We start from the raw sequence: 27,898 nt of genomic DNA on the forward strand, positions 1-27,898 counted from the left end.
CAAGAACCTAGGCAAAGCCTCCACTTTTCCACAACAGCATTATGAGACCAGGTAATGATTCGCACCTTCAGCAATAGCACCGCGGAGAAATTTAAATATACTCCTCACTTGTGCCTCACCTCTTTTCCTGCTCTCCCTTGAAGCTACACTTCCCTGTACAATAATTATTCGTATTGCGTTATCACCAGTGTTTCCGTATACATCTCTCTGTCCTCGTCGCCAAGAAAGACGTTAGACAATTACAAAACTGCTGCCATCGTGGGAGTCTCTCGTGCATTTTGGCTGCGAGTTGGGAGGAGTTTCATAGCGTCGCTACACGTATTTATATCAAGGTAGCTTTCCCTCTAGGGAGCAAACTAGTGTAAAAGATATTAAGAAAAGAAACAACTTTGTTAACAGTATTGGTTTTCGTGAGAGTACTTTAAAAACCCATAGCAGACATGATTCTTTTGAAACATGGATCACACCATTGAACTGCAATGAAAATAATATTCGCTATAATTCTATATTGGTTGAGTAACTGGAAAACTGGAAGTGATGCAACACATGGTAAAAATAGCTACCATAAAATCAATCAGTTTATACAGAATGTTCAGTTGTCTGACTGAAACAGGACATGTTTAAGACATAGCTGAAAACAATGAAAGAAAAAAAAACTCACAAGATAACTAAGATTAAGGCAGAGCATAAACTACAGATTTCTTCATGTAACAATTTTAAATAATTTTGTTTTTGTTCATTTTTATGCAGATCCGTTCGCTAATTCAAGTGGTCGCTGCTGGTATGCGCTGGTAAATTTCCCACAACAACAACTGGTTGTGTATTTGTAAACAACATGGCAGAAGAATTTGAATGTATGCCCACTTCTCCTCCAGAATCATTAGATCTGGAGAAGTTTCGGAAAATTGTTCGAAGTTATATAGAAAGGGTAAGAAATCATGACATTTTATGTTGTAAGATTAATAGAAATGGATGGTTGATGCCAATAATGATGTACATATAGGTATCTCCTTTCAAGTGTCTTCGTTTTACTCTTCCCCCTAGTAAAGTAAAACTAATCGTTATGTACATTTTTGAGTAATTTTCTTGATTTTCATCGTATGATATCACAAAATACTGTTTCCGATTTTATTTCAAGAATTAAAAGAGACTAGAACGATCGAAGGTGGTATGGTTTAAGTTGCAAATTGCTTTGTTAATGGGCTGAAACATGAAATTGTAGAAGATAGTTTATAGATGCCGTGAGTCTTCGCTCACATGCATGCCAGCCCACTGATCATGACCCACTCCTCTTAATATTAAAATTTTCATTGATCCATGATTAGAGATGAGTGATGTTGGTTGGAACTTGTGAATTATGTAAATGAATGTTAAGTGTGATTAAGTTACTAATGAAGATGAAAACATTCGAATGTCAATTTGTTATTGTGTTTTAGACTGATCATTTTGTTTGATTAACTTCTAAACTGTGCAGTTTATCTGAAATCATGCTCACCCATTGCTCAGAAAAAAGAAAAGAAAAGTGATATACAGATATCAATTACTGTTATGAGTTGTATGCTTTTGTATATCTGTGTGGGTGTTGAAATATTGGGGTAATTTATCAGAAAGTGGGCATACATGATCTAGTTGCTAGATTTTAATGAAAATGGTACCAACGGATTCCATACACTAGAGTTAATATAGAATTTGGGATTTTACTTGTGGCATTTTCTGAACCCATAACTCTAATCCCGCACAAAAGTGGGCAGGACTTTGATTAGAGGGGAAAGTGTCGGGGGTTTAAGCACTGCTTACGTACTGTTAGAGTGTGAAGAATCGACTGGTGCCACTTTTATGAAAATATATCAACTAGAACAGAAGGAGAGTGTGTATGGAAACCAAAAGCAGTTTGCAAATGTCCTTGCTTGTAGTGTAAGGGCTTTTGCAAATGACCATCCTACAGACAGCTAAAGACATACCTCCAACTGATGTACTGATAGCTGTAAGAAGACTCCCCTTCCATTTTTTCCTGAAAAGTGAGGATGTGTTTTTGCTTCTGAAGCATGGCTCACCCAAGTAATTACTATTTCAGCATCACTACAAGGCAGCTGTTTTCTGGGCAGATAAGGTTGTTAGTCTTAGCAATGGGGCACCTGCTGATGTCTACTGGCTGGCTCAAAGCTATTTTCTCACGAAACAGTATCACCGTGCCATCCTGCTTATAAATGGTCATAAACTAACTAGAGTAAGTACTGAGCAATTAGTAAATTATAGCCTTTGTATATGTCTATGGTGGAAATTGATCATATGTATAGTATTTGAGAGTAAAGTAAGTTTCCAAGTGCTTCATTTAGCATAATCGTTAACTAAATCTGAGAATCATGCAGCGTGTTTGAATGTCTTATATCACCAAAAGCACTTGCCAAATAAGATTACCTTCTGTAGAGTTCTAAATACTGCAATTCCCACATTTGTTTTTGTAATTAGTCTAGGCTTGTTCTTCCGACTCTCCTTTCATGTTACATTTTATTTTGTGAAAATTGTATGTTTTGAAATACATTGTTTTTGTGATCCATTAGATAAGCATGTCAGAGCAGTGATTGGAATTAGAAGTGATGGAAGCAGATTGTGTACTGAGGTGGTGTGAATGAAATAGTTTTACATGACAAATCAATTTTGTACATAAAGTGAAAAAGTAAAAAGGATTTAGGTAAGTGTGGAAGTACATGCTTAAGTTCAACACACTAGAGACTGGTTTAGGGTATGTATTAGTAATTTTAGAGGTAGTATGTATATGATCAATCCTGTGGAATTGGGAATTGAGTCCAAAGTGATAGATAGTAATGTCCTTAACATATTGCAACCTCATGTTATAAAACAGTGCTACCATAAAAAGGGAGTTGTTGGATACCATGCCTTACCTACATGTATACCTGATTGTTACTCATTACAGGTAGGAAAGGTATTAATTTCCATTTGATAATCAAGCCTATTTGTTACCTTTGTAGATAATTTGGAATTGTGAAATTATTCCATTTATTGACTGTAAGCCAATGTGAACTGATGTTTATTAATGTCGATCATTAATTCATGCAATTTTAAGATGCCATGCTTAACTTTATTATGTCATCAACGCATGTGCAGTCAGGATTCTTTATTAAAATTAAAGGTAAAGTTATTCTTTATAACTCAATACAATAACAGCACACAGAAGTTATATATACTATGTGGTCTTTTAACTCGAAACTGATTTTTTTTTCTCAAACTTTCAGAATCCAACATGTCGATATTTGGTAGCTCTGTGCTACTATGAAGTTGGTGAATTCCAGGCTGCCTTAGACATGTTAGAACACAGTGATAATAACAATGTGTCTCGTATTAAGGCAGAAGGAGAGGTCATATCTGTTCCAGAGATTGATGATACAATGTCTGTAAGTAGAATATAATTACCTATGATTGACAAAAGATATATGGTGCAATCGTGATTGTTTATTTTCCTTATAAAGTTAGAACTCTTACAGTGGAAGATCCTCATTCTAAGTGTACTTTCTATTGAAGCTGCACTTCTACTCAGTACCTTTGTTTCTTAAGAGATATCATGTTTGCTAGAATTAGTTAGCAGCTCAAAAGTCTGCATCCATTGTGAAAACTTTTTAGTCTTGTATTTGGTACAGCACAGCTTAGGTTATCTTGCTTTTTCCATTGTGTTTCTCTCATATTTTTGTACCTCATCCTCATTTTACAGTACTCATTTCTTATCCTCATATTTTCAAAACCTGCCTTGGTTTTTGTGCCATTTATATTTCCATAAGGCATTTTACCCATTCTCTGACTCCCCCACTTTAGATTTCACAGAACCTTTTGTAACATTGTTCTGTACTGTTTTGGTGAAATTCCCTTTCCCATGGTAGTCCAAGAAGAATTTATATGTGATATGCTACCAGCCTGGTATCTCATCTTTAGGTCAGGTGTAGAATTCATTTTAATGTTTTTGCTAACCTTATAAACAGATTCGAGCACTTTATGATCGTTTGAGAAATGATTCATTAGATATAATATATATTTCACTTAGACATGATAAATCTTTTGCTTCAAGATAACACCTAACATTATTTGTGCCTCCTTACTTTACCATGCTAATATGTGTTTCTGATATCTACTATTGGAAACAGGCTTGAAAGGACCCAATGGTCTGATTCTGTATGACTTCCTTAGTATTCCTAGTATAATACTTTACCTTATGTTACCTTTTTCCAGGCTATTTTAGGTTAGAATGAAATCGAGTATTGTTGGTGTATTACCCCTTCTGGCCATAAGGCCCTCAGTGACATGCTAGTATTCTCTTGAAGGGACCATTTTCCTCCAGAATTTTCTTTTACCTTATGCAATTATGTTATAATTTTTTTTTTTCAAAATAAGTGGATGACAGAAATTTGGAGTGTAGTGTACATATGTGTGAAGATTCATGTATGTGATTAAAGCAGTTGTCCAGAAAAATCAAGCAACATGAATGTAGGGTAATAATTAGAAAAATGTGTTGTCGGTATGTTTTATATGAAGTTAGATTCTTCTGTTATTCAACAGATTGAGTGTTCAATACACTTACTTAAAGGATACATATACGAGGCAAGTGATAACCGTGCACTTGCCACAGAGAGTTTCAGAGCTGCTGTCCAGGGTGATCCTCTGTGTTATGAAGCCATCCATGCCCTCACTCAGCATCATATGTTAACAGTAAAGGAAGGTCAGTAGAGAGAAAGAAGTTACTGAAATATGTTTTCAACAATCCTAATATAATTCTCTATATCAGGTTATTGGTGTCTGGAATGTGAGGGAGAGACATATATTAACATATGGGGTAGAGTAATAGTGTTTACAAAACTACATACAGATATTAAATCCTGACATATCAGCTGGCCCACACAACCCAAGGCCTTGCATATGTAAATAGATTGATATAACAGGGGAGCATATATATTCATATGTATGTATGTTACAGCTACCTTAATTCCCAATTGCTTGTTGTTGATCAAGTACATACAGCCTCCAAAATCACTCATGCACATCATCAACCCATGTTCATTATGTTGAAGTGAAAAATAAGCCCCCACACCAATTCATAAAAGTGCATCCTACTTTTTCACATTGCACTGTGAGCTGATTCATCAATTGAGACCAGTGATTCCATGTAAATGTCCTATACACAGAAATTGCTCCCATTGCATCCACTCTTGGGTCATTACTATGGCTTCTTTATCTGAAAAATCCCAAATCCCAATCTGCTTTTTCTGGATCTATCCATATCTTCTGTGATCTTTCCCTCCTTTCTGTACTCTTTTTTGTATTGTTGCACATATTTTTGACCAGCTTATCATCTACTTTACTTTGTATATGCATGTTATCTTTGGTCTATGCACTTTTCTTATGATTTCTTCACACAACATGTTCTTCTCACATTTTCATATTGTTTCAGATTATGTGTTAAATAAGTAAATGATTCTGATTAAGATGCGAGAGCAGTATTACACATAAAGACATTTTAAACATTTGCACATGTAGAGTAACTTCTCATGAGAGAAGGATCATTTATATTTGAGCAAGATTTCCCATATTGTAGAGGCACACCAAGCTCCTTTTGCAATGTTGGGTGTCTAAGATAGATTTGACATTATAGTGACATTGAGAACTTATTGCACTGAATGGAAGAACTATAGAACTTATTGCACTGAGTGGAGGAATTATAAAGCCATTACATGGGATGAAAAAGTCATGAGTTAGAAATAGATATACGCAGAAGGTCGGACTCAGTATTGTTGAGCATAATTGGGTGATATTTCCTAATTGGGAATCCTATTTATATCTGAATTTAATGTGATGGCCGAGGTAAGGTGGATGTAAATATAAGTTAGAGCAGATTTGAAGAAAATGTAAAGCAGAATTGAGTAATTATCCTATGAATGATTTGGATTATTTGTTAAGGAAAAAAGTTTACTGACAAAAATTACTCTCGCCAGAGAAGGCTGAAAATATAATAGTGAAGGGAGAAAGCCTCCCAAAAGAGGGGTTGGGGAGAATGGTGATCAGAGCCTAATATCAGACCCTGTAAGAAGTTTTCACAATATCAAGGACTATGACATAAGGTTCCCCTAAATCCTTCAGAAAGGGTAATCAGAGATTAGCAATACTATCTGTCTATATCTCTGATGCCCGTTCCCTCCAGGAACTCCCATCAAGGGGTGACCAGGGCAAAAGAGTCTCCACTTATCCCTGTCCTTACATGCCTCCCTTGCATACACCATTCCATGCATTCTTCCTCTGTTTCTCTCCTACCAGTACTCTTCCACCCTATTTGCCCAAGTCAAAGGTAGTCTTCCACTTGCACCAACCCCTTTAATTGTACTATCTTACACTCCTTATGAACTCCCAGTCTTGTATTCTTTCCACATGCCCAAACCACTTCAAAGAATTATGTTTCACCCATTTTATCACTCCACAATTCTTTCCCTTTGCATTGCTTGCCATACCTCATATCTCATACACCCTTTCGTTTCTTTCTTTTTTCCAACTAGTCACACCACGTGCTCTTCTCAAATAGTTCATTTCCACAGCCTGGATTCTTGATCTCTGTGACTTATTCCATGTCCATGTTTCAGCTGCATAGGTCAGGGTTGGGAGGACTATGCTGTCCCTTAGTGCTCTCTTCACTTCCATACTTACACTTCTACCCTTCATTATTCTATTAAGGGACCCAATGACTCTTCTACCCTGTACTGCTCTCTCCTTTAACCCTCCTTCCATATCACCGCATTTACCCAAGACAACTCCCAGATACTTAAATTGCCTCACTTTTTCCTGTCTTTTTCTCCCCATATCCACAGCACAATTTAGCACACTTTCTTTCACTCTGTATGGTTTTACAAATATATACTTTCACTTCATTTCCTTTCAAATAACATTACTTTACTCTTACTTGCATTTACCTTCAATCTCCTATGTTTACGATGAAAAAAGAGATTACCAGAAGAGCAGGGGTCTTGGAAGAAGCCAATACTGTCACTTCCTGAGCCTTCCATCTGATTGACAGGAGGGGAAGAAAAAACACTGGAATTTCTTTTGCATATCATGACACTTGCAGTGGGGTTCATATTCACATTTTCTTAGTACCTGTTAGAAAAAGTTAAAATGAGAAAGGATAAGAAAAAAGAGCATGAAGAGAGGGGGTAAGAAAAATGGAATATATGTTTATGGTTCACCTATTGAAAAAATATATCAAGTCTAGCAAAGTAAGTTAATTTTATACAGACAGAGAGCAATACTAGAAGTTCTACTGTATCTGCAGATACAAATGGACATAGTAGATAATCTACAGTCCTTTCTTGTACCATATCTTAGATATTTTTGTTGGAGTTGGAATGATTTTATTCATGTTAGTAAAATAACCCCTGTTATAAAGATAAACACAATGTTTTCTTATTTTTTTGCAGAGAAAGATCTGTTGTCATCCCTACCACTGTCCCGCACATGTAATGAGGCAGAGAGTGCTGTAGTTATGGCTGTATATGAAACAAGAGTCAACAAGTACAGTTCCCCAAGCCAAGCACTTCCACAGCCAGCTACTCCTTTGGCATCAAATGCAGATTTTGTTACAGCACAAGCTGAAAAACTCTACTATAATTGCAATTTTGCCCAGTGTTATCGATTAACACAAGAGTTAGTATTTCCAATGCTGTTTTGGTGTGAACACCTTCAAAAAGCTCTTACCCATTTCTTCCAGGGTTGTGTATCTAATCCCCATTCTTAATTGGGTAAAAGTATATTGCAATTTACATTTTTTCTTGCCCACAGATAGAGCATCTTCAGATAGCAATTGCTCATTATATGGTAAAAACAGGTTTATCTTCCAAAATGGGATGTATCTATGATGATTCTATTCTATCTATCTATATCTCTAATGTCTATTTCCTCCTGGAACTCCCTCAATAGAATCTCCATTACTAATGAACTCCAGTGCTGCATCTTAGCCTTTATGCCTCACTCTTAACAGGCAACTGGCAGAGGGCAACTCTAGCGTGGTGTTTACAGAGGCTTCTACCTAATATTCCAAATGACCACTTCTATTTAGCATTTTTACCTAATGGTCCATCCTTCTTCTACCCCCTTCAATTATTATAAAACATATGAGGCTGGTTTATACTTGTTCGTAGGGACTTAAAAATCTATAGACTCCCATGGCATAGCTGTTAGTATTCCCGACCGTGACGCATTAATGGGCCGCCCAGGGTTGAGCGCATAGGCTCAAATCCTGGTTATGGCAGTCAATCCACGGTCAGCCCAGCTATTCGTCCACCCCTTAGGGTTAGCCAATAAAATGGGTACCTGGCTCAGACTGAGTGTGAATGAATGTGGCCTTTTTTTTTGGTCTGTTTTCCTGGCAAGGGGTAGTGATGCTGTTTCCTGTGGGGTGGGGTGGTGCCAGGAATGGATGAAGGCAAGCAAGTATGAATATGTACATGTGTATATATCTTTGTGTATGTGTATGTATATGTGCTGTTCCCTGTGGGGTGGGGTGGTGCCAGGAATGGATGAAGGCAATTAAGTATGAATATGTACATGTGTATATATGTATGTTTGTGCATGTGCATGTATAAGTGTATATGTTGATATATATATGTATGTATATAGGCATTTATGTATATATATATATATATATATATGTGTGTATATGAGTGGATGGGCCATTCTTTGTCTGTTTCCTTGTGCTAACTCACTAACGCAGGAAACGGCGATCAAGTATAATAAATAAATAGATAGCTTCTTATGATACAGTTCGATACTGGCCCCGCCTAACATATATTACAAACAAACCATGGTCCATATATGGTAGCCTCTACGAATTTATGGCATCTCTTTGTCTTCTAAAACAAGCTCTAGCTACCTGTCTTTCATCATCTCCAAGCCCAGTTTCATGGGGGTAGATCAGGTACATTCAGCCTCTGATCATGGGATCTACTTCTTTTGCTGAAAGTGCTTGCAAGCACATCACTTTCATCCAAGGCCACATGCACATCTTGAAGGGAACCCCAACAGAAGTAAAGCTCTGATAGTGATACTATTATAAGATTATAGATATCGGTGATAAAAACCCTTAGTAATCATATGACAAAACAAATTCTACAAAAATACCACACATCTCATTATCTATGCCTGGTGTACCTCATATGCCTGGCAGTGGAGCAGCACAAGTCAAAGAATTCATACCACATGCTTAACAATGTTTCACTCAGTTGAGCTGTAAGTAATCTGATTAAGAAAATTATGTTCTTAGTCATAACAAACTTATGAGATATTCTCCATAGAATATTTGTGAATATTCTGCACACACAAAGCACAGTGGATATTAGGAATATCACAGTGGAAGGGCTTAAGATGTTGTACATATTCAGCATCCTACTGCTCCTTTGAAACATGAGCTGAATAGGTATCTAAAAGAAAAATAATTTCACTGTCCTCTCATAACCCCACTTTTCTGTACTGTGTATGAACCTCAGGTATTATAGAATAGTTGAACTAACCAGTGGTTACGCAGTATTCTGAGTGATCTTGGCCCATTTATTAGTCCTCTGGGATGCTCTGACCTTGTATGTCTCAGTCTCAATGCCAGCAAGCATGTTGCAGGGCAGATATCTCGAAGACATTCCAGTCTTGACCATGTTCTAAGTGTGTTCAAATTTAATTCTTCATTCTTTGCTAATTTAGGAAAATCAGTCTTTTTTTTAAAGGCCTTACTATCTGCAAAAATTTTTTCACCATTAGTTTTTAAATGATAGGTATCATGCCAATGCTTAAAATTTTGCATTGAGCCTTGAGGTTACTTGTATGCTGCTCTAATATTCACATCATCTTTATATATGCATTTTTTCCTTTTTCAGAGTACTGAAGAGAGATCCTTATCACACAGGTTGCTTACCCATCCATATTTCATGTCTAGTGGAGCTGAAACAGCCCAACAGTAAGTTGATGTAATTTCAGTAAAACCTCAAAACTTTGCTACAGTATGAATTCTTTTAGCATAATCTTATATTCTATTCTATCTTGATTTCTTGATTCCCAGTTCCACTAGGAGGACCAGGTATATACAGCCTTTGAAAAATAAGACACTTAAGTCCTTGATTGCTCTTTTCAATAAGATGCCTGCTGTGGGGAAAGTTCTAGAGGACTGGAAGTTTGTCAGCGTAACACCAATAAACAATATACAAAAAAGGTAATGAGTCACTGCCCAGATATTATCATCCAATAAACTCAATGTCTATAGTTGGAAAACTTGTGGAAACCATCGTTTGGGACAAAATTGTAGGCCATTTAGAGGATCACCACTTAATAAACCATTCTCAGCAGGCTTTTCAAGAAAATTATACATATCTGACAAACCTAATTGATTTCTTTTATGATATATTCAGTATTAATGGAGAAAGTAGAACAGTTGTTGTCATCTGTTTAGATTTTCAAAAAGTATCTAATAAAATCTGCATCAAAGGTTAGCAAAGTAAAGTTACATAATATAGATGGGGTCGTAGATTGATGGTTAGGAACTTGTTTAAATGGCTGTTAACAAAGTAGTGATTAATGGCCAAGCTTCAGAATGGTCTGACATAACAAATGCTAAGGGATCAGTTTTGGGATTGGTTCTATTTCTCATATGTATTAATGGTAATGATAATAGCTGAATTGTAAGACACTGAAATTCGCAGATTATATCAAGCTGGGAAATATATGTACAACTGAACTTGAATTGTTCTCTTTTTCATATACATTAATGATACTGATAATAGACTGCAATGTAAATTACTGAAATTTGCAGATGATACCAAACTGGGAAATAAATGTACAACTGAACTTGAATGTCTGCAGTTTGAAACTGACACAGACTAACTAGTGGACAGGGTTCATTGGTAGCAAACAAAAATTTTTTTGTTGATAAGTGCAAAGTTTTACATTATGGTAGTAAAAATGAGAAGGTACACTACAGTATGAATTCACTTGAAATACAAAAGGTAAGTAAGGAAGGGAAAACACTTCGGTGTAATAATCTCTAGAGACTTAAGCCAAGTCTACGGTACACAGAAGTAGTAAAGAGAGTGAACAAACTTCTTTGATTCAAAGGAAGGGGTTACAAATTTATGTCTTAGGAGATCATAGTCACTTTACGATTCATTGGTGCTTCTCCATCTTGAATATTGTGTTCTGTTATGGTCACCCTACTTGAAAAAAGACAGAAAATGGAGATATTATATTGTCAAGCAAAAAAGATAATTCCCAGACTAGAAAGCAATCCTTTTAAAGCCAACTAAATGACTCAAATATACATAGCAAAGAATCTCTATCTAATAAGGTACTTAAGGGTTCCTTCATCTGATTTCACCCATGGTAATGGATTCAAACTTTTGAACAAATGTTTTATCTCAAATGAAGCAAAGTACTTTTCTTCAGAAGAATCGTTAATATTTGGAATATTTAACGATCAGAGTAGTTGAAAGCAGCACTAGATATGATAAAGGATATTCTTGATGAATATTTTGCTTCAAGTCCTTAGTTAACAGTCAACATTATTTGTGCCTCCTTAGTCAAATCAAACAGTTTGTGGGTTTTTCTCTTTGAATCAACCTCACTAATCTGCAAGTTTCTAATATCTTCTGGTATCACACAGCCTCAAAAGGACCCAGTGCTATGTTCCTCTTTATTAATTCCTTTGTATTCCTTGCAGTACTTCTGAAGCCATAACACTCCTCCTAGTCAGATACCTTGTGCATGCGACCACCTTTTCAATCACCACTCTCCCATACAGCTCACCAGGTATACGTCTTAACAGATGGTGTTCTACTGTGATTATTCTCTTTTATCCCCTTTGCCAGCATAAATTGGCACTATACAGGCATGCTGCCAGTCCTCAGGCATCTCGTTTTGGGCCATACTATATATATATTTTTTTCTAATGTTGAAGGCTCCAGTCACAGACAAAAGTCCACATCAAGGTCAGGCCTTAATTGAAATGTAGGGAGAATTATGAAATGGTAATAGAAAAGACAAGGGAAAGTATTTACTAGTTTTTGAGAAAGTTAAAGACCTGTCTTGAAATGTGTCAGGTCATAGTTTTTGGGAAAGACATGAGAAAGTAGAGAGTTCCAAAGCTTCGATGTGTAGGGAAAGAAGCAAATTTAAAAACAGCTCACCCTTGAGTTGCTGATGGTCACACAACAATCATGTGATGCAGCAGCTTGCCAGGTATTGCATGGTCTAGCTAGTGGTTTGGGCACACAAGCAGCCAACTTTCAGGAGCAAAACCAAAGTAATACCTATAGAAGAGGGAAAGTGAATCTACGTTGCAACATAGGGCAAGAGGGTTAAGTTTGGAAGTTAGCTTGGGACAGTTTATAAGTCAGACTACTTTCAACTTAACTCTGTTGAGTAAGGATACAGAGCTAGCATCACCCCAAATGTGATAGCAGTAATACATACAAGAATGAATCAATCCCTTGTATAACCAGAGCAACTGTTCAGAAGAAGTTTCGACATCTAAACAGGAGACCCATCTGATAATCTAATTAAATGTCTGCGGTGAATATTTTGTATAGTCTATATTACAAACTAATAGTATTTTGTGCCTGCTTTAGATATATGGAACACACAGTTAAAGATATGATATGTTCAGACTACAGTACTTTTAAATACTTCTACATCCTGCAAAAATCCAAAATCCACATTTTGTTTGGTTCTAGCAGTTATGGATTTTTTCAATAATGCATAATGCACAAAAATTGTAATTAATATCTCACGTTCATTTTTTGCAGCACTGTTTTTGCTAGCCCACAAGCTAGTTGATTTGTATCCAGAAAGTGCACTTGCTTGGTTTGCAGTTGGCTGTTACTATTATCTAATAGGTAACTATCTTTGTGTAAGTTTTGACATAAGATTTCTTACATGTTGTTTGTATTCTTTCATAGGAACTGAATAAACATAATATATGATCTTCCATTTCTTAATATGATCTTCCATTTCTTAATAGGATATATAACGATATGAACATCTGTATTTTTTTAGGTAAAAATGAACAGGCACGCAGGTACTTGAGCAAGGCAACAGCATTAGACAGAGTATTTGGGCCAGCATGGATAGCTTATGGACACTCATTTGCAGCAGAGAATGAACATGATCAAGCAATGGCTGCTTACTTCAAAGCAGCTCAGCTAATGAAGGGATGTCATCTTCCATTACTGTATATTGGTATGGAGTATGGCCTTACTAACAACCCCAAGTTTGCTGAAAAGTTTTTCAAAGAGGCTTTAGAAATAGCACCTGAGGATCCCTTCGTCTTACATGAACTTGGGGTTGTAGCTTTTAGTAATCAGGAGTGAGTACAAATCATTACTAATAACAAAATCTATTCTCTGAGTGATAACTCTATGAAACCAATAGAGTGTTTTGTTATTTTTTCAGGGGAGAATTAAAAAAAGCTTAGGTAACAACAACTTACTTTGCTTAGGATCTTATGTATTATGAAATTTTCAGAGTTTGTGAGTGTAAAAAGATGTAAGAAATGTTAGACATGAAAGTGAAGTGGTTAGAATTGACAATATCTGATTACAGTAATGCACAATATTCTGAAATTATTTATGGCATGTTATAAGTGTAAACAGAAGCCATGTTTTTATGCCAGATTAACAGAAATGAGAATTCAATAAGAAAGTTATTGATAATTTTTTCCCAGAACATGTATGAAATATTTTTGAATTATAATTTGCTGTATTTACTGTGTTTTTACAAAACTTCCTCCTCGATTTACTGCATTAATTTTCATACATTTTACTATTCACATGTTGTCGTTTTGTCATATATGTTTCAAATGTTGTGTCATCTGCATCTTTTCATGTGTATAAGAATAGTTAGAGTTATATAGGAATAGGACAAGATTTATTGTTAGAATAAGAAATGAGATTAAGGTTAGATACATTATGATGATGAACATATTGTGGCATTCTTCAGGTACACATCAGCAGAGGTGTACTTAAGACGTGCTGTGGCATTAGTGGAAGAGAGTGGTGTGGTGGTAGTACCAGAGAAATGGGCTGCCTTACTGAATAACCTTGCTCACACTTGTCGTAAACTGCAGAAATATGAAGAGGCACTTCACTTTCATCAGCAGGTATACTGATAAATTAAGATTTCACAAATTAGCATGGAATCTTACCTTATACTCTATGATATTTCTTAAACTATTTGAATCGTATTTCTCACTAGAACGTATTTTGTTGAGAGGACCACCTGTAGTTTTCTTTATAAAGTGTTAAGGCTATTCTTGTGAAGTGAATTTTGGAGTAATCAGTACGCTCAGAGAGAATGAAAATGTTTCCCTTATTTATGCCTAGTTGTTATACACGCTATTACCTCTTTCAGGCATTACGGCTGTGTCCTGGTGTTTCATCAACGTACTCAGCCTTAGGTCTAGTACAATCCCTTCTAGGTGATTATGAAGCAGCTGTGGTGTCTCTTCATAAGGCTCTGTCATTGCATCGAGATGACACAACTGCCACAACTCTTCTGACAACTGTCATGGAGCAACTTATGGCACAGACTCCAGCATTTCAAGGTAAGCTACTGATGCTGTTGGCTTTTGTAAACAAACATATACAATTGTTTGTTGGAGTTTTATAATCTTTGATTTGGATCAAGAAAAGCCTCTGTAACTTATTTAAGTATCAGAACTTAGCAAATGGCACTAGACCCTTGTTTGATATATTTTTACTGATGTTGTTTGAGGTTTCATATCAATACATTTACATTATGGATGAAAGAAATTATGAATTAAGAGGTAGGAATATGGCAAAGAATGTGAATATGATTATATCAGGAGTAATATAAGAACAGGTCTTTCTTGCCATGTGTGAGTTTGGTGTTCGTGTTTGCAATGGCTTGGTTTCGCTTTTTTTGCAACCAAAATATTCTACTCATGATGTAGACCCAAGATGGTTTTTGAGTCATAATCCACTTTGAAACACTGAGACACTACCATACATTTCAGTTAAAGATAACATATATTTTAAACTTACTTAAGTCATAAAATACAGTAAAAACTCTCTAAATTACAGATGATAAGATAATGATAATTAAATATGGTAAGCATTTAGAGACTAGGATGTCAGAAATATATTTATTTGTGGGTATCACAGTGATTTGTGAGAAGCACAGCCTACCAAGTTATCAATAAGTATTATATAGTTATGTAGTTTCAATATTCATTTGTATATATATATATATTTTTTTCATATTCATCATTTCCCACATGAGTGAGGTAGCGTGAAGAACAGATGAATGAGTCTTAGAGGAAAAATCCTCATTTGGCCTCCTTTCTGTTCTTTCTTTTGGAAAGTAAAACAGGAAGGGAGGACTTCCAATCCTCTGCTCCCATCCCTTTTAGTTGCCTTCTATGACATACAGGGAATATATGGGCCTATCCATAGGGATAATTTATTTATTTTTTCATCCTTTCCTGTGGAGTGAGGTAGTGGTAGGAACAGACAAAAAATGGCCTCATTTACTCACATCCTCTCTTTGACTTTCATTTATATTGTACCAAAACCAGAACCCCCCTATCCACAATCATACCCTGCAGATCTTTCTGTGGTTCCCCTTGATTGCCTCATATGCCCTGCTTCAGCCCACTGACTGCATATTGCACCCTGTAAACCACATTGCTCCAGTTCACTTTATCTAATTCACGCCTCGTATCCTCCTGGATGTTCAGGCCTTGATCACTCAAAGCATCCTTCTTTCCATCCTTCCATCTAGTCTTTGGTTTTCCCCTTCTCCCCATACCCTCCTTTTCTGATATGTTCATTCATTATTGATCCTGGCCATATCAAACCATTTCAGCACACCCTCTTCAGCTCCCTCAACTATACTTTTCTTATTATCACACTAACTCTTACCCTATGATTCCTTATTAGTTCAACCCTTCCCACACCACATTTCCTTAAGCATATAATTTCCAACTCATATACCATATTCCATACATTTTTATTGTGGTCTATTCCTCACACCCATACAGTACTGTCTATTATGCCATCAAACATATCCATCTTTGTCCCTAAAGACAGTAACCTCTCTGTCGCCACACTCTTCAGTACATCCAGGATAAAATGAATGGAAAAAGTTATCATATAATGCTGAAGTTCGACTATGTGGTAAATAAGACTGTAAATAGAGCTGAGATGAAGCAAGATTTAAAGAGAAGATATAGGCTTGGAAACTACATAGGTCTTAAAAATTCTTGGGGTAACATAAATTGAAATTTGTAGTATGGAAGCCAGGAATCAGGGCATTGCGCGGAAATGTTATGTAAACTTTAGAGTGAATAATTAGGAGCATGGATACAACAAGCCTCAAATACAAAGGGAAGTTGAGAAAGATGTCCAAAAGCAAAGGAGCTTTGAGATGTGTTGTGGCTAAAATATAGGTGGTACTCTACCCAGACAGCATTTAGAAGGATGAGAAAGAAAGTAATGAGTATAGTAGGATAAAAAAATGAGAAACAGAGAAAGTTTGAAAAGAATACTGCAGACAAGTCAGGAGAAAATCCTAAACTTACTCATAAATCCCAGCAAATTATCTGTTAATAAGCAACTTAAATTGCAACAGGATTCAAATAGTTTTAGACAATAATGTAAGGATATGTGATGGGTTGAATGACAAATTCAAAAGTCTTTTCACAGAGGCAGCCCCAAAATCAAAGAAACAGAATGGAGAGGAAGTCATAAAAAGCAATGAGATATCAAGAAAAGACATTGAAATGATTACATAGGGTCTTGACCTATACATGGCTCATGTTCCTGATAAAATTTCACCACATAAGCTGAACATGTGTGCAGATATACTTGATAAACCACTTAAAATTTTGTTTAAGATGTCACAGGGAAAAGGCAAAGTGCCAAGAGAGTGGAAAAAGGCAGGTCATACTTTTCTATGGGAAAGGAGACTGGGAAGATGTGCTGAATACAGGCTAGTCTCCAAGATGACTTTGGTTTGCTTGGTACTGGGCAAAAATAATCGGAGAGCAAGTGGATGACTTCCTGTCAAAAAGAAATTATCTATGTGAGATAACATGGTTTTAGGGAAAGAAAGTCATGTGTAATGGACCTGTAAGATTTCTTTGGAGGGTGAGTTCAGTTTTAGACAAAAGAGAAGGCTAGTTGGATTGTTTGTACTTAGACTGCCAAAAAGCATTTGAAGCTTTTCTGTATGGTATGTAGGAACAAGATAGATAGAAGATTATCTTCATGGAAGGGAACAAAGGATGCCTGTCATGTTAGCTATCTTGAAATTGGTTGAGGTGCTGCAAATACTCTTGATCTGAATGAATAACTTGCCAAGAAGATATGGATCCCTACTGTAATATGTCTGCAGATGATGCAAAGGTCTTGAGAAAAGTAGAAAGTAGGGGAGAATGCCTCACCTTACAAGGGAACGTAGACAGCAACCAAAGCTGGTCTGATACATGGTTGATGAAAAGCTTCCAAGTAAATGTAAAGCAAGGGTTCTTAACCTGTAATCCATGGACCACTAGTGATCTATAGACCATTTCCCAGTGTCCATGGGCCACCCAGGGTTGAAATAGATAATGAATTAATAAATGAATAACCCATGAATCCTCTTGAGAAAGAGGGTATGTGTCAGAAGTGGAGAGAACAAGGTCCACAGAAGGGTCGAAATAAATAAATAACACATATATTCTCTTGAGAAAGAGGATATATGCATCAGAAGTGGAGAGATATGGTCCACAAAAATATAGAAATAAATAATGAATATCACATATATCCTCTTGAGAAATAGGATATATGTGTCAGAAGTGGAGGGAACAAGGAGAATGGGGAGACCAAACTGGAGACTGAAGGATGGAGTGAAAAAGATTTTGAGTGACTAGGGACTGAACATGCAGTAGGGTGAAAGGCATTATCAGGATAGAGTGAATGATGTGGTGTGCTGGGGTCAGTGTGCTGTCAATGTACTGAACCAAGGCATGTGAAGCATCTGGGATAAATTATGGAAAGGCCTGAGGGGTTTGGTTGTGGATAAGCAGCTGTGGTTTCAGTGCATTAGACATAACAGCTAGAGAATGTATGTGAGAGAATGTAGCCTTCCTTCATCTGTTCCTGTTGCAACCTTGCTAATGTAGAAAACGGCAATCAAGTATGACAAAAAATCTACTATCACTAGTAAGTGTTTGAGTGGTATTGTTTCTTCTTGATTGTGATTTTAGACCCCAATATAATATTAGATATATGCTGAAGATGGTCCTCAGACACACTGGGTGCCTTTATGTGATCCACATAGAGAAAATTGTTACAAACCCTGATATAGAATAATGAAGAGGGGTTACTACAAAAGAAACTCTTGATATGAATATGGAAGTAGCTTGAGGAATCTGTGCGAGAGAGACTTGTGAGTCAACATCATCCATAACCTATCACTTGAGTCCCCAGCATAGGAGAATAGTTAGGAAGGCCAGTGGTTGACTTGCAAATGTTAGAACTGCATTGAAGTCTAAGGATAAGGAAATATTTCAGATGTTCACATCCTACATAAAGAGATTACTAGAATATACTTCTCATGTTTTGTCACAAAGCTAAAAAAAACACAAAGTGGTAATAGAGAAAGACAATGCTAAAAAAAAACACAAAGTGTTAATAGAGAAAGTCTGTAGAAGGGCAACAAAGATGGTACCAGAATTAAGAAAGCTGAGTGACGGAATGGATAAAGGCCTGATGGATGATTTGACTACAACTTTGAAGTTTTAAATCAGCTATGGTGTAGATAGTTAACAGATCTTCAAGAGATGCAAGGAGAGAACAACCAGATGCCATAATTCAAATTAAAGCCAAAAATATGTTGAAAAAAAGACCAATAAATACTTTTATGGTACAGAAGTGGTGTATGATTGAAAAAAGTATACAGAAGTTTAGAAGGTTGCATGGTAGATGAGATGGTTCCAGAGGTGGGCTATCATGAGTGTAAAATGCCTTTCTTGTACAGTATAAATAAGTAAATACATGTGGTGATTACATACTGAGAGCTGTGTAGCAGGGAAAGGCTAGAGGCCTTAAATGTGCCCTTTATGGAAGAGAGAAAAATAGAGAGTGACCTGATCACAACCTGTGAGTTTGTAAACCAGACTGATAACATGGACAGTGAACAGTTTTTTGAAAGATGTAGGGACAGAACAACCAAAGGATGTAGCATGAAATTAGGCCAGAAACTTGATGTCAGGAAATGCTTGTACAGTCTAATAGTGGTGGATGAACCAAATAAGGTAATGAGAGATGCAGACAGCATATAAAGGTTCAAAAACTTGTATGATAGAAGAGAAGGTGGCATAATGGTTAGTGTCCTGACCTTGGTGCATTCATGGGCCACCCAGGGTTGAGTACATAGGTTTGAATCCTGTTTACATCTGTTGGTCCACAGTTAACCTGACTGTTCATCCACCCCTAGGGTTGGTTGATAAAATGTGGTCCTGGGTCAAGCTAGGGAATATATATATATACATAAATATAGCATTAATGAGATGGCCTTGATTAGGGTTTCAGTTACCCGTGCAATCTCAGCTTAAGGACCACTTGAGTGTAAAGCTCCCTTCCCATGCTGTACACATAGGTTAATTATACACATGTAGAATACCCTTCCTATGCAGTATAAATATGTGATTGCACTCATAGATAGTGGGTGGAAGGCAACCAACGACCATGGAGTTACCACTGTCCTGCTTAGTCATTTGGAGAGTTAGTGATGGCAGCATATTACAGTGGCTGTCACTAGTATTCATCTATGTGTAGGCCAAACAACTGGCATTAATTTTGCAAAGTACTGGCTTCAGGTTGCCCTTTTTTATATCCTCTTCAAGTTTATCTAAATCCTTCCAGATGGAGTGAATTGTTGATAGTACTGTTCGTGAATATGCTGCTGAAGATTGTAATTTGTAAGTAACAAGGAATCTTTTGCACAAGATTTTCCTATTTCATATTTCTTTCCTGTAGAAATTATGTCATTTTTAAAAAAAAAAAATATGTTAAACCTTCTTTGTAGATCAAACTTTCCATCTGATTATTGGCTGTGAAGTGTAAGGGCTTGTTTCTTCATAGATTAAATTGGTTAATCATTTACCAGGATTTCTTTCAATTCCCTTACTGTTAGGACATTCTGCGTACTTACTGTATGGATATTCCTGTTTCGAAACCAGGAGTTGATACTCTTTGCAGCGTGTACTTACTTATTTGCAGTGGACAAAAAGGGAGTTTAACAATTTTGGGGCCCCATCTCTTGAACACATTCTTCACTATTATAAAGCTTATTGAATTTATGTATGCTGTCTGCATTAACCATGGCATTAACTCAGTTATTTTCTTCCATTCATACACCATTCATTCTGTAACAGTACTTCTTTGCATCTTTTCTAAAAAGTTTATCGCTTAATTACAAGCTATATCATCTGGTTGTTCTTTCCCATCAACCTTTACAGGCATACTGTTCACTGTCTACATCATCAATCTGATTTAAAAACTAAAAGACTGTGATTAGGTCCTCCCCAACTCCACTTTTTTCCAAGATGGGCAAAATTTTGGCTTTTAGCCTTTCCCTGTAATTCAGCTCTCTTAATTCTGGTTCCATCTTTATTGCCTTCCTTTGTTAATTCTCTGTGCTTTTTTAGGAGTAGTGAGCAAACTTGAGAAGTGTATTGTATTTATGCAAGATATGAACAACTTGCTAAACATTTCCTTATTCACGTACTTGAAAACTATTCTTATGGAATTCTGGTGCTACATTAGGGATGATGTCAACTCCCAAAGCCTTTTCACAGACAGAATCCTGAAGCTGGTTTTGTCCTAGATGATAATCATAATGAGGTCTTCTTTCACTTTGCCTTATTCTCATCACTTTACATTTGCTTAGGTTGAACTTCATCAACCATGTATCAGACCAACTTTGAAGTATGTCAAGGTCCCCTTGAAAGATGAAGCACTATGCTGGTGACCTCAGCCCATTTTGAGAAGGCTCCTCTGACATGCATATTTTGATCCTATCCACGAGTTTGTTTCCCCCCATATTCCTGCCTGGTGATCCAGTTTCTTAATCAGCGACCCATCCATGACTGTGTCAAATACTTTCTAGCAGTTCAAATATAAGCAATTCACCTAGCCTTCCCTTTTATCTGAGACAAAGCTCACTCTCTCTATAGAAATCTAATTTTTTTTTATGTTGATGGCTCCAGTCATGGACAAAAGTCCATATCTTTTCCTTAAAACTGTACTGTCTCTCACTTAGTTAATTTCTGCTTTGTACACAATTATCCATTTGCTTACTAATTATCTTTTCTGTAAAACTGTACTGTCTCTCACTTGGTTAATTTCTGCTTTGTACACAATCATTCATTTGCTTTCTAATTATCTTCTCCAGAATCTTACAGATGGTACTCATCAATGCAACCAGTATGTAATTCATTGCCTGTTCCCAGTCTCATTTCTTGCGGATAGGTATGATGCTTGTCCCTTTCCACTTTCTTTGCATTTTCCCTCTCTTCAGTAACATCTTGAGCAGTATTTCAAGAAGTTTGTCAAATGTATCTGCACACATCTAGTGCAAGCATGCTTAGATCTACATGCTCTTTTTTTATGGTAAGTGTCTAACTAGTTAGCAACTGGATTAAGGGACAGTAATTGGTAAAGCAGTTTAAGGTGAGAGGAAATGAATTTTTTTTCAGCTCCAGATTTGGTTTTCTAATGTATATCTAATTCAGAAAATATTTTATTTAAGGTGATGATAATGTGCCAACATTAGATCTGCCATCGGAGCTAGTGGGTACAGACACAAATACCAGTGATATTACACCAGCCTCGGCAGAAGACCCCCTCAGTGACACCAATATCTTAGGGTCCAGCATAGGTAAGTTTTGGGTCATTAGCTTATGTTTAAAACACAGACCACAGTTGTATTATTCATATCTTAGGTTTCATAAATGAAGTTTGATTTAAGGTATTGGCAGATATGAAATGTTTATACATAAGAAGTTAGGGAGCTAATGACAGGTGATTCTTTTAAATTTTTAATCACCCATGTACAAAGTGTGAATGTGGCCTTTTTTGTCTGTTTTACTGGCACTACCTTGCAGGTAGCGATGCTGTTTTCTGTGGAGAGAATGAGTGAGGAAAGGTTGACAAAGAGGATATATGTGTCAGGGGTGGAGGGAACAAGTTGAAGCAGGAGACCACATTGGAGGTGGAAGAATGGAGTAAGGAAGATTTTGAGTAATCGGGGCCTGAACATGCAGGAGGGTGAAAGGCGTGCACAGAATAGAGTGAATTGGAACAATGTGGTATATTGGGGTCGACATGCTGTCAGTGGACTGAACCAGGGCATGTGAAGTGTTCAGGTAAACCATGGAAAGATCTGTGGGGTCTGGATGTGGATAGGGAACTGTGGTTTCAGTGCATTACACACGACATTTAGAGAACGAGTGTGAGCGGATGTGGCCTTTCTAATCTGCCCACTTCCCACCTTTCGCTTGCCACATGCATCTCTTGCATATGCTACCACTGCTTCCCTGATATATGCCATTCTTCATCCACTCCCCTCACTTCATTTGCTTTCACCTTTTACCATTCTACAATCAATCTCCACTGGTATTTTTTTCATAAGTCACCTTTCTAAGCTTGCTTCCTCTCATCACTACCTTCTCCCTAACAGTGTTTCCTCTTTTATGAAAATCTCTACATATCTTCACCTTTGCTTCCACAAGACAGTGAGCAGACATCCCACCAGCTGCCCCTATCAGCACATTTAGATCAGATCCAAAAGTCTCTCTTTTACATGCTTATCAATTAATACAGAATCTAATAATGCCCGTTGACCATCTCTCCTACCCACATATGTATTCTTGTGTATATCTGTCTTTTTAAACCAGGTATTCTCATTCACCAGTGTTCTTTCAACACACAACTCCACAAGCTCCACCATTTCTTTTCATAACACTGAATACCCCATGTGAACCAATTACACTCAACTGTTGAACTCATGTGCCACTTTTTATCCTTTATTGTCTCATCCTTAAAAGGCCACTGGCAGAGAGCAGCTGTAGCCAGTGTTTTAAGAGGCTCCTACATAGTTTTCCTATCATTTACTTCTACCTAATGTGTATAAGTGTATATGAGAAAAATTAAGAAAACCAACAGAAAGCTAGTATTTTATGTGCATTAGTCTTTAAGAAACAGTTGTATTAAAGAAAAAATTCTGCCTGAACATTATATGAACACTGATGCATATGAGGTAATATAAACTATTTTTGTAAATGTTTATACAGAGCATAATGATAATTCTGATGATTGTTGCAATAGAGGTGAAGAATTTCGGTAGAGTTTGTCCTACTTTTCAATAATTTTTTAGTAAAATAATCTAATTAATTGAGACCCCTCAATGATAGTTTGTAGGTAAGGTAGTACAGGTACACCACTGATTTTCCAGCACTCTTGGTTCCAAAGTCTTGCCGGATTAACCATTTTGCCGGACTAACTGTGGTCACGAAATAATAATTCATCAACACACCTCTAACCCACTAATTATACATCTCCCATGTGTCTAAAGTATACCATGGACTGCTAGAAATTTAAATTAAACAAATATTAAATGTAAATTAAATAAATAAATGAAATACAGGTGCTTGTACAATAGTACATTAGTTTGAATCCTGTGGGGTCTTCTTTGTCTTCTGTTGTTAGTGTTTTCCCTTGGTGTGTATTGCCAGAATAATGCAGTTTTGTCTGCATTATACACCTGCTCAGGACTGAGGTGCTCGTTAGCTACGAGTTTCACAAATTCGTCCACATACTCGGCAGCTCCTTCTCTGCTTGAGATCACTTTTCTCCACACACTTCATTCATGGAAATTCCATGATGCTTCTTGAATCTTTGAAGCCATCCTTCACTATAGTCACGCTCATGTTGTAATTTAAGTTCTTTCTGGAACAACTTAGCCTGGTACATTATCATGCTACCTGACAAGTCCACACCATCACTCTGACACTGTCAAAACCATTCTATCATCACTCGATTGTGCTCAGTACTCTTACCATCTTTCATAGTTTTTCTAATTGTCATTTGCTTCTTGGAATCGCTGTCTGCACAGAATTTCAATATTTTCTTCCTTTGCTTCTTTATATCATAAACAGTTGATGAATCAGTACTGTAGATGTCACACAGCTTATGCACAAAAACATCACGATCCATTTTTTCAACAGTTCTACTTTATCTTGGATCGATATTGACTGGTGTTTACGTTTGACATTATGAGTGACGCTCTCATATGTCTTAGAAGCCATATCAAGGGTTGAATTAAAGCAAAATAAGCTAAGAATCTCACAGAGTTGCAGGATTACCACCAAGTGCAGTATAAAGAATGTAAATAAGTGCGCCCTACACACAATGCCATCTGTGGCCGCCCAGTAAACTTGTCTGGTGGCCACGAATTTCAAGTTCCCTCACGTAATTTTGTCTGGACTAAAGGAGGTGCCGACCATCAGTTGTCGGAAATCCGGTGGTGTACCTGTAGTTTCATACTCTTTCACATATGCATAAAAGTTAGAATTTTTGTGTACCAGTTAGAAATTTGAGGATATATTTCTCAGCCTACATCTTTCAACTTGATAATTAACTTAGTTTTAACACCAGATGATGTTTCATGCAACATGTTTCAAGATTCTTTTCCCAACATTAGTATATGTATATATTAGATATTATTCTGAAAATCTTGGCTTTTATCCACAGGTCAACCTGTGATGCATTCATCAGATGTAGGTGGAGATTCTTTGAGCCATACTGAGAGTCAGTCATCAGCCCTTATAATTGAAGATATGGTCATGGATGATCAAAGCCCATAAACATACTGATATTCTCAGAAAATAAACGCTCACTACCCAAATGAACATATTGATTATTCTAGTACCTTGTGCTCTGTATTTTTTAATGAAATTAACTTCAATGAATTATCAAGGCTTGAAATTATAAATGATTTATACTGACAGGGTTTTCATGAGTCTGTAAAGCCAAAATGATTTTTGCATGGCAAGAACTTCAAAACTGAAAAGTTTGAAAAATAGTCTTGAAATTGCTATTTGGTCTGAATTTTAGACATAAGACCTGAAAAAGAGGCCCAAAAGATAAATATTCCCATAAACTTAATCCTTTATTCCTATGAAGTATCTTTTTAGATAAGTACCTGTATTTTAATACTGATGCTGTGATTGCATAATTATATTTGTTTAGAACTTCTATTAATTATAGTTTGTATATAAGTTAACATTTCTGAAAAGTGTTTGAAATGTGGTCATAATGGACCTGAAAAGTTAGAAAAAGGTCTGAATTCTGACCTTCCAATGTGTGTATGATCCCTGTATTGAATGGTATACTAGATGGTAGTAATATCCAAAATGTACAGTTATCTGCTTAATTTATTCCCTAATAATAGATAAATAAACCTAAGTTATCAAATTTATTTTTTTCTCATTGGTCATATCAAATGATTTGCTCTCTATTTTTTTTTTGAGTGGCTGATCAAGCTTCCTCATCTTCATAATGGAGTTATATCTTTTTCTCATTTTGCATACCAATCATAGATGAATTTGGCAGTCACTCTGATGGTATAAGTAATGTGGGTATTAGTTCAGCTGGATTACCTTACATATATTTCATGTTGATTTTAGAGAATTTTCTCTAAAATTTTTCTGCAACTCATTATCTACCTTTTGCTCGAACTAACTTTCAATTTTCTTCATTTACGTACTTACCCTCACAGTGTCCCTAAATCTGTCACTAGCTCCGAGTTTCTGGAAATTGCCATGAAAGCTTTGTCTACAAACAACGACTGAGTCACCTTCAAAGTCCCCATTCCCTTGCATATATCTATATCACTACCCTAACCACAAATTAAATATCCTCGGTGACATCACACATATTTAATGTGGGCCCAACTTCGCTACCACCCTTACTAGAAACCACACATTCTCCTCCCCTCCTACTTGTGCACATGCCTTACTGCCCAAGTATAATCTCCTTCCTGTATCTAATAGTTTTCCTGTTATCTCATATATCCAAGACATATTCCAACAGGGTTCTCTGTTAGTCCTATCTACATTCTAGATACAAAAGTGTCACATACAGTGCAAGTCACTTTCTCCATATTTTCCTCATACCCTCTATAATGTAAGCAACTGGTTCATACATCCTCTGCATTTAAGACCATAATACTTCTCCTCAGTCAATTGCTCTGTGCGTGACTACCTCTCAATCTCCACTTTTTCATACACCTTACCGAATTCACTGCCCTTGTTGCCCTTAAGCAAGAGCACAGTGAATAAACTCCATCAGTCCTCAGGTGCCTCACATTAGATAAGACATATGTTAAATTGCTTGACTGAACGATCATGAACATGAGATTCTGTTGTGCAAGAAAATCTACTATTTGGCTGGGGGTAATGGAGGAAACACAGAGGGATGTGTCAGACATGATAAACCATCATCACTGCATATGGCAACACAAGGCCCAACCTGTTGATGATTCTAATGGCGAAGGCAAAAACAGAATACTGCAAAAGACTGGAAAAGATGATCCACTCTAGCACAAGTATATATGGAAAACAAATGAATTTTGATGAAGGGTTCGGAGGCTACAAACAAACGCTTGAGGCATCATCAAATATATTAAGGCCTGTGATATCAAAATAGATAACGGCCAAGGTATGGCGTGTAAATTCGGAAATATATAAAAGTCTGTGCTCCAAATCTTTACATTCGAAGAAAACGGAAATAAAAATCAATTCAAAGAATGGGAAGCACCTCAACTGACTGACCGAGATCGGTCACAGAACAGTTCCCCGACCAGATGACAGCCTCTCCACGTTTATTCCAGGAAAATGACCTCTCTTAGAGCACAGCTACAGACAGCCATCCTAATAACGATATAAACAGCCATAGGAGAGAGTCAGATACACACTTACACACACAAAATAAAGTATCTAACCGTGAAATAGTCCTTAGCCACACATCAGCGCTCAACACACACCTCTTTCCTCTGTGATTCTGGGAAGTCTGGTAACCGTCACAACAGCAATATCAGACACGTTGAACTGCACGCTAAAAAAAACCACCTACCTATTTGCAAGAAGTACCAGGGGCAAAAAAAAAGTAGGAATAACTGCACGATTATACAAAGAGACATAAGCAAAGCCTTAGATAAGGTTTGGATGAGCGGACGCCTGTGTACAGTTACACCCACATACACAGGGAAGTAACAGTTACACCCACATACACAGGAAAGTAAAGAAATATTACTGTGTAACTTCCTTAACCATAGCACAGCCGCGGTACCCACAGAACCATCACCAGAATCTTCATTACCAAGAGGTGTCCTCAACTCCAGCGGAGAATATAAACCTGAATCCCTTTTAGACAGAGGACGCCACACCCACCTCCTCCTCCTCCCTGCACACAACTCACCTCGCGCAATAATATGGGGGCATCCCAGACCGCCACGGAGACCTTGGGATGGCGAAGTGTACCTCGACACCACCTGAGGGAGATCGGATACACCACCAGCCGAGCCGTCTGCTGCTGCTGCCAGGCCAAGCCAACACAGTACTACCATTACGGGGTTGTAATACTTGACCATATCAACGAAGGACACTGCCTGCATCAGGCATGCCACTCCTGCAGAGGCTTGTGCAGATTTGACCATCTTCGCAAGAGGTAAAAAAGAAAGAAAAATAAGTTGTACACAAAAAGGATTCATTCGTTCCTTGTAAGGTGTACTGCTCTTACTTTGGGAGAGG

General features: G+C 37.0%; 1 protein-coding gene and 1 long non-coding RNA gene across 3 annotated transcripts; one reads left to right on the plus strand and one right to left on the minus strand.

Annotated features, from left to right (window-relative positions):
* The first annotated feature begins 771 nt into the window (after positions 1-771).
* On the plus strand, positions 772-25,562 carry Cdc16 (cell division cycle protein 16). Of its 2 annotated transcripts, none has more exons than XM_071665474.1 (12): positions 772-928; positions 2,075-2,227; positions 3,255-3,413; positions 4,567-4,726; positions 7,467-7,692; positions 9,912-9,991; positions 12,828-12,917; positions 13,078-13,387; positions 14,020-14,179; positions 14,431-14,623; positions 21,838-21,966; positions 24,840-25,562. In XM_071665474.1, the coding sequence occupies exons 1-12, from the start codon at positions 836-838 to the stop codon at positions 24,950-24,952; spliced, it is 1,866 nt and encodes a 621-aa protein (XP_071521575.1). In that variant the 5' UTR covers positions 772-835; the 3' UTR covers positions 24,953-25,562. The 2 variants fall into 2 exon arrangements, with proteins under 2 accessions (XP_071521575.1, XP_071521576.1); XM_071665475.1 differs by lacking the exon at positions 24,840-25,562 and adding an exon at positions 19,950-20,005 and having other exon boundaries at positions 21,838-21,968.
* Positions 4,667-27,898, minus strand: LOC139750760 (uncharacterized). The gene is made up of 3 exons (XR_011713214.1): positions 27,567-27,898; positions 6,963-7,146; positions 4,667-4,803 (listed from the first exon to the last, which is right to left on the minus strand). It is a non-coding gene; the product is annotated as an uncharacterized lncRNA (long non-coding RNA).

This window comes from Panulirus ornatus, chromosome 10 (genome assembly GCF_036320965.1).
Source record: "Panulirus ornatus isolate Po-2019 chromosome 10, ASM3632096v1, whole genome shotgun sequence".
NCBI classification, from domain to species: Eukaryota; Metazoa; Arthropoda; class Malacostraca; order Decapoda; family Palinuridae; genus Panulirus; species Panulirus ornatus.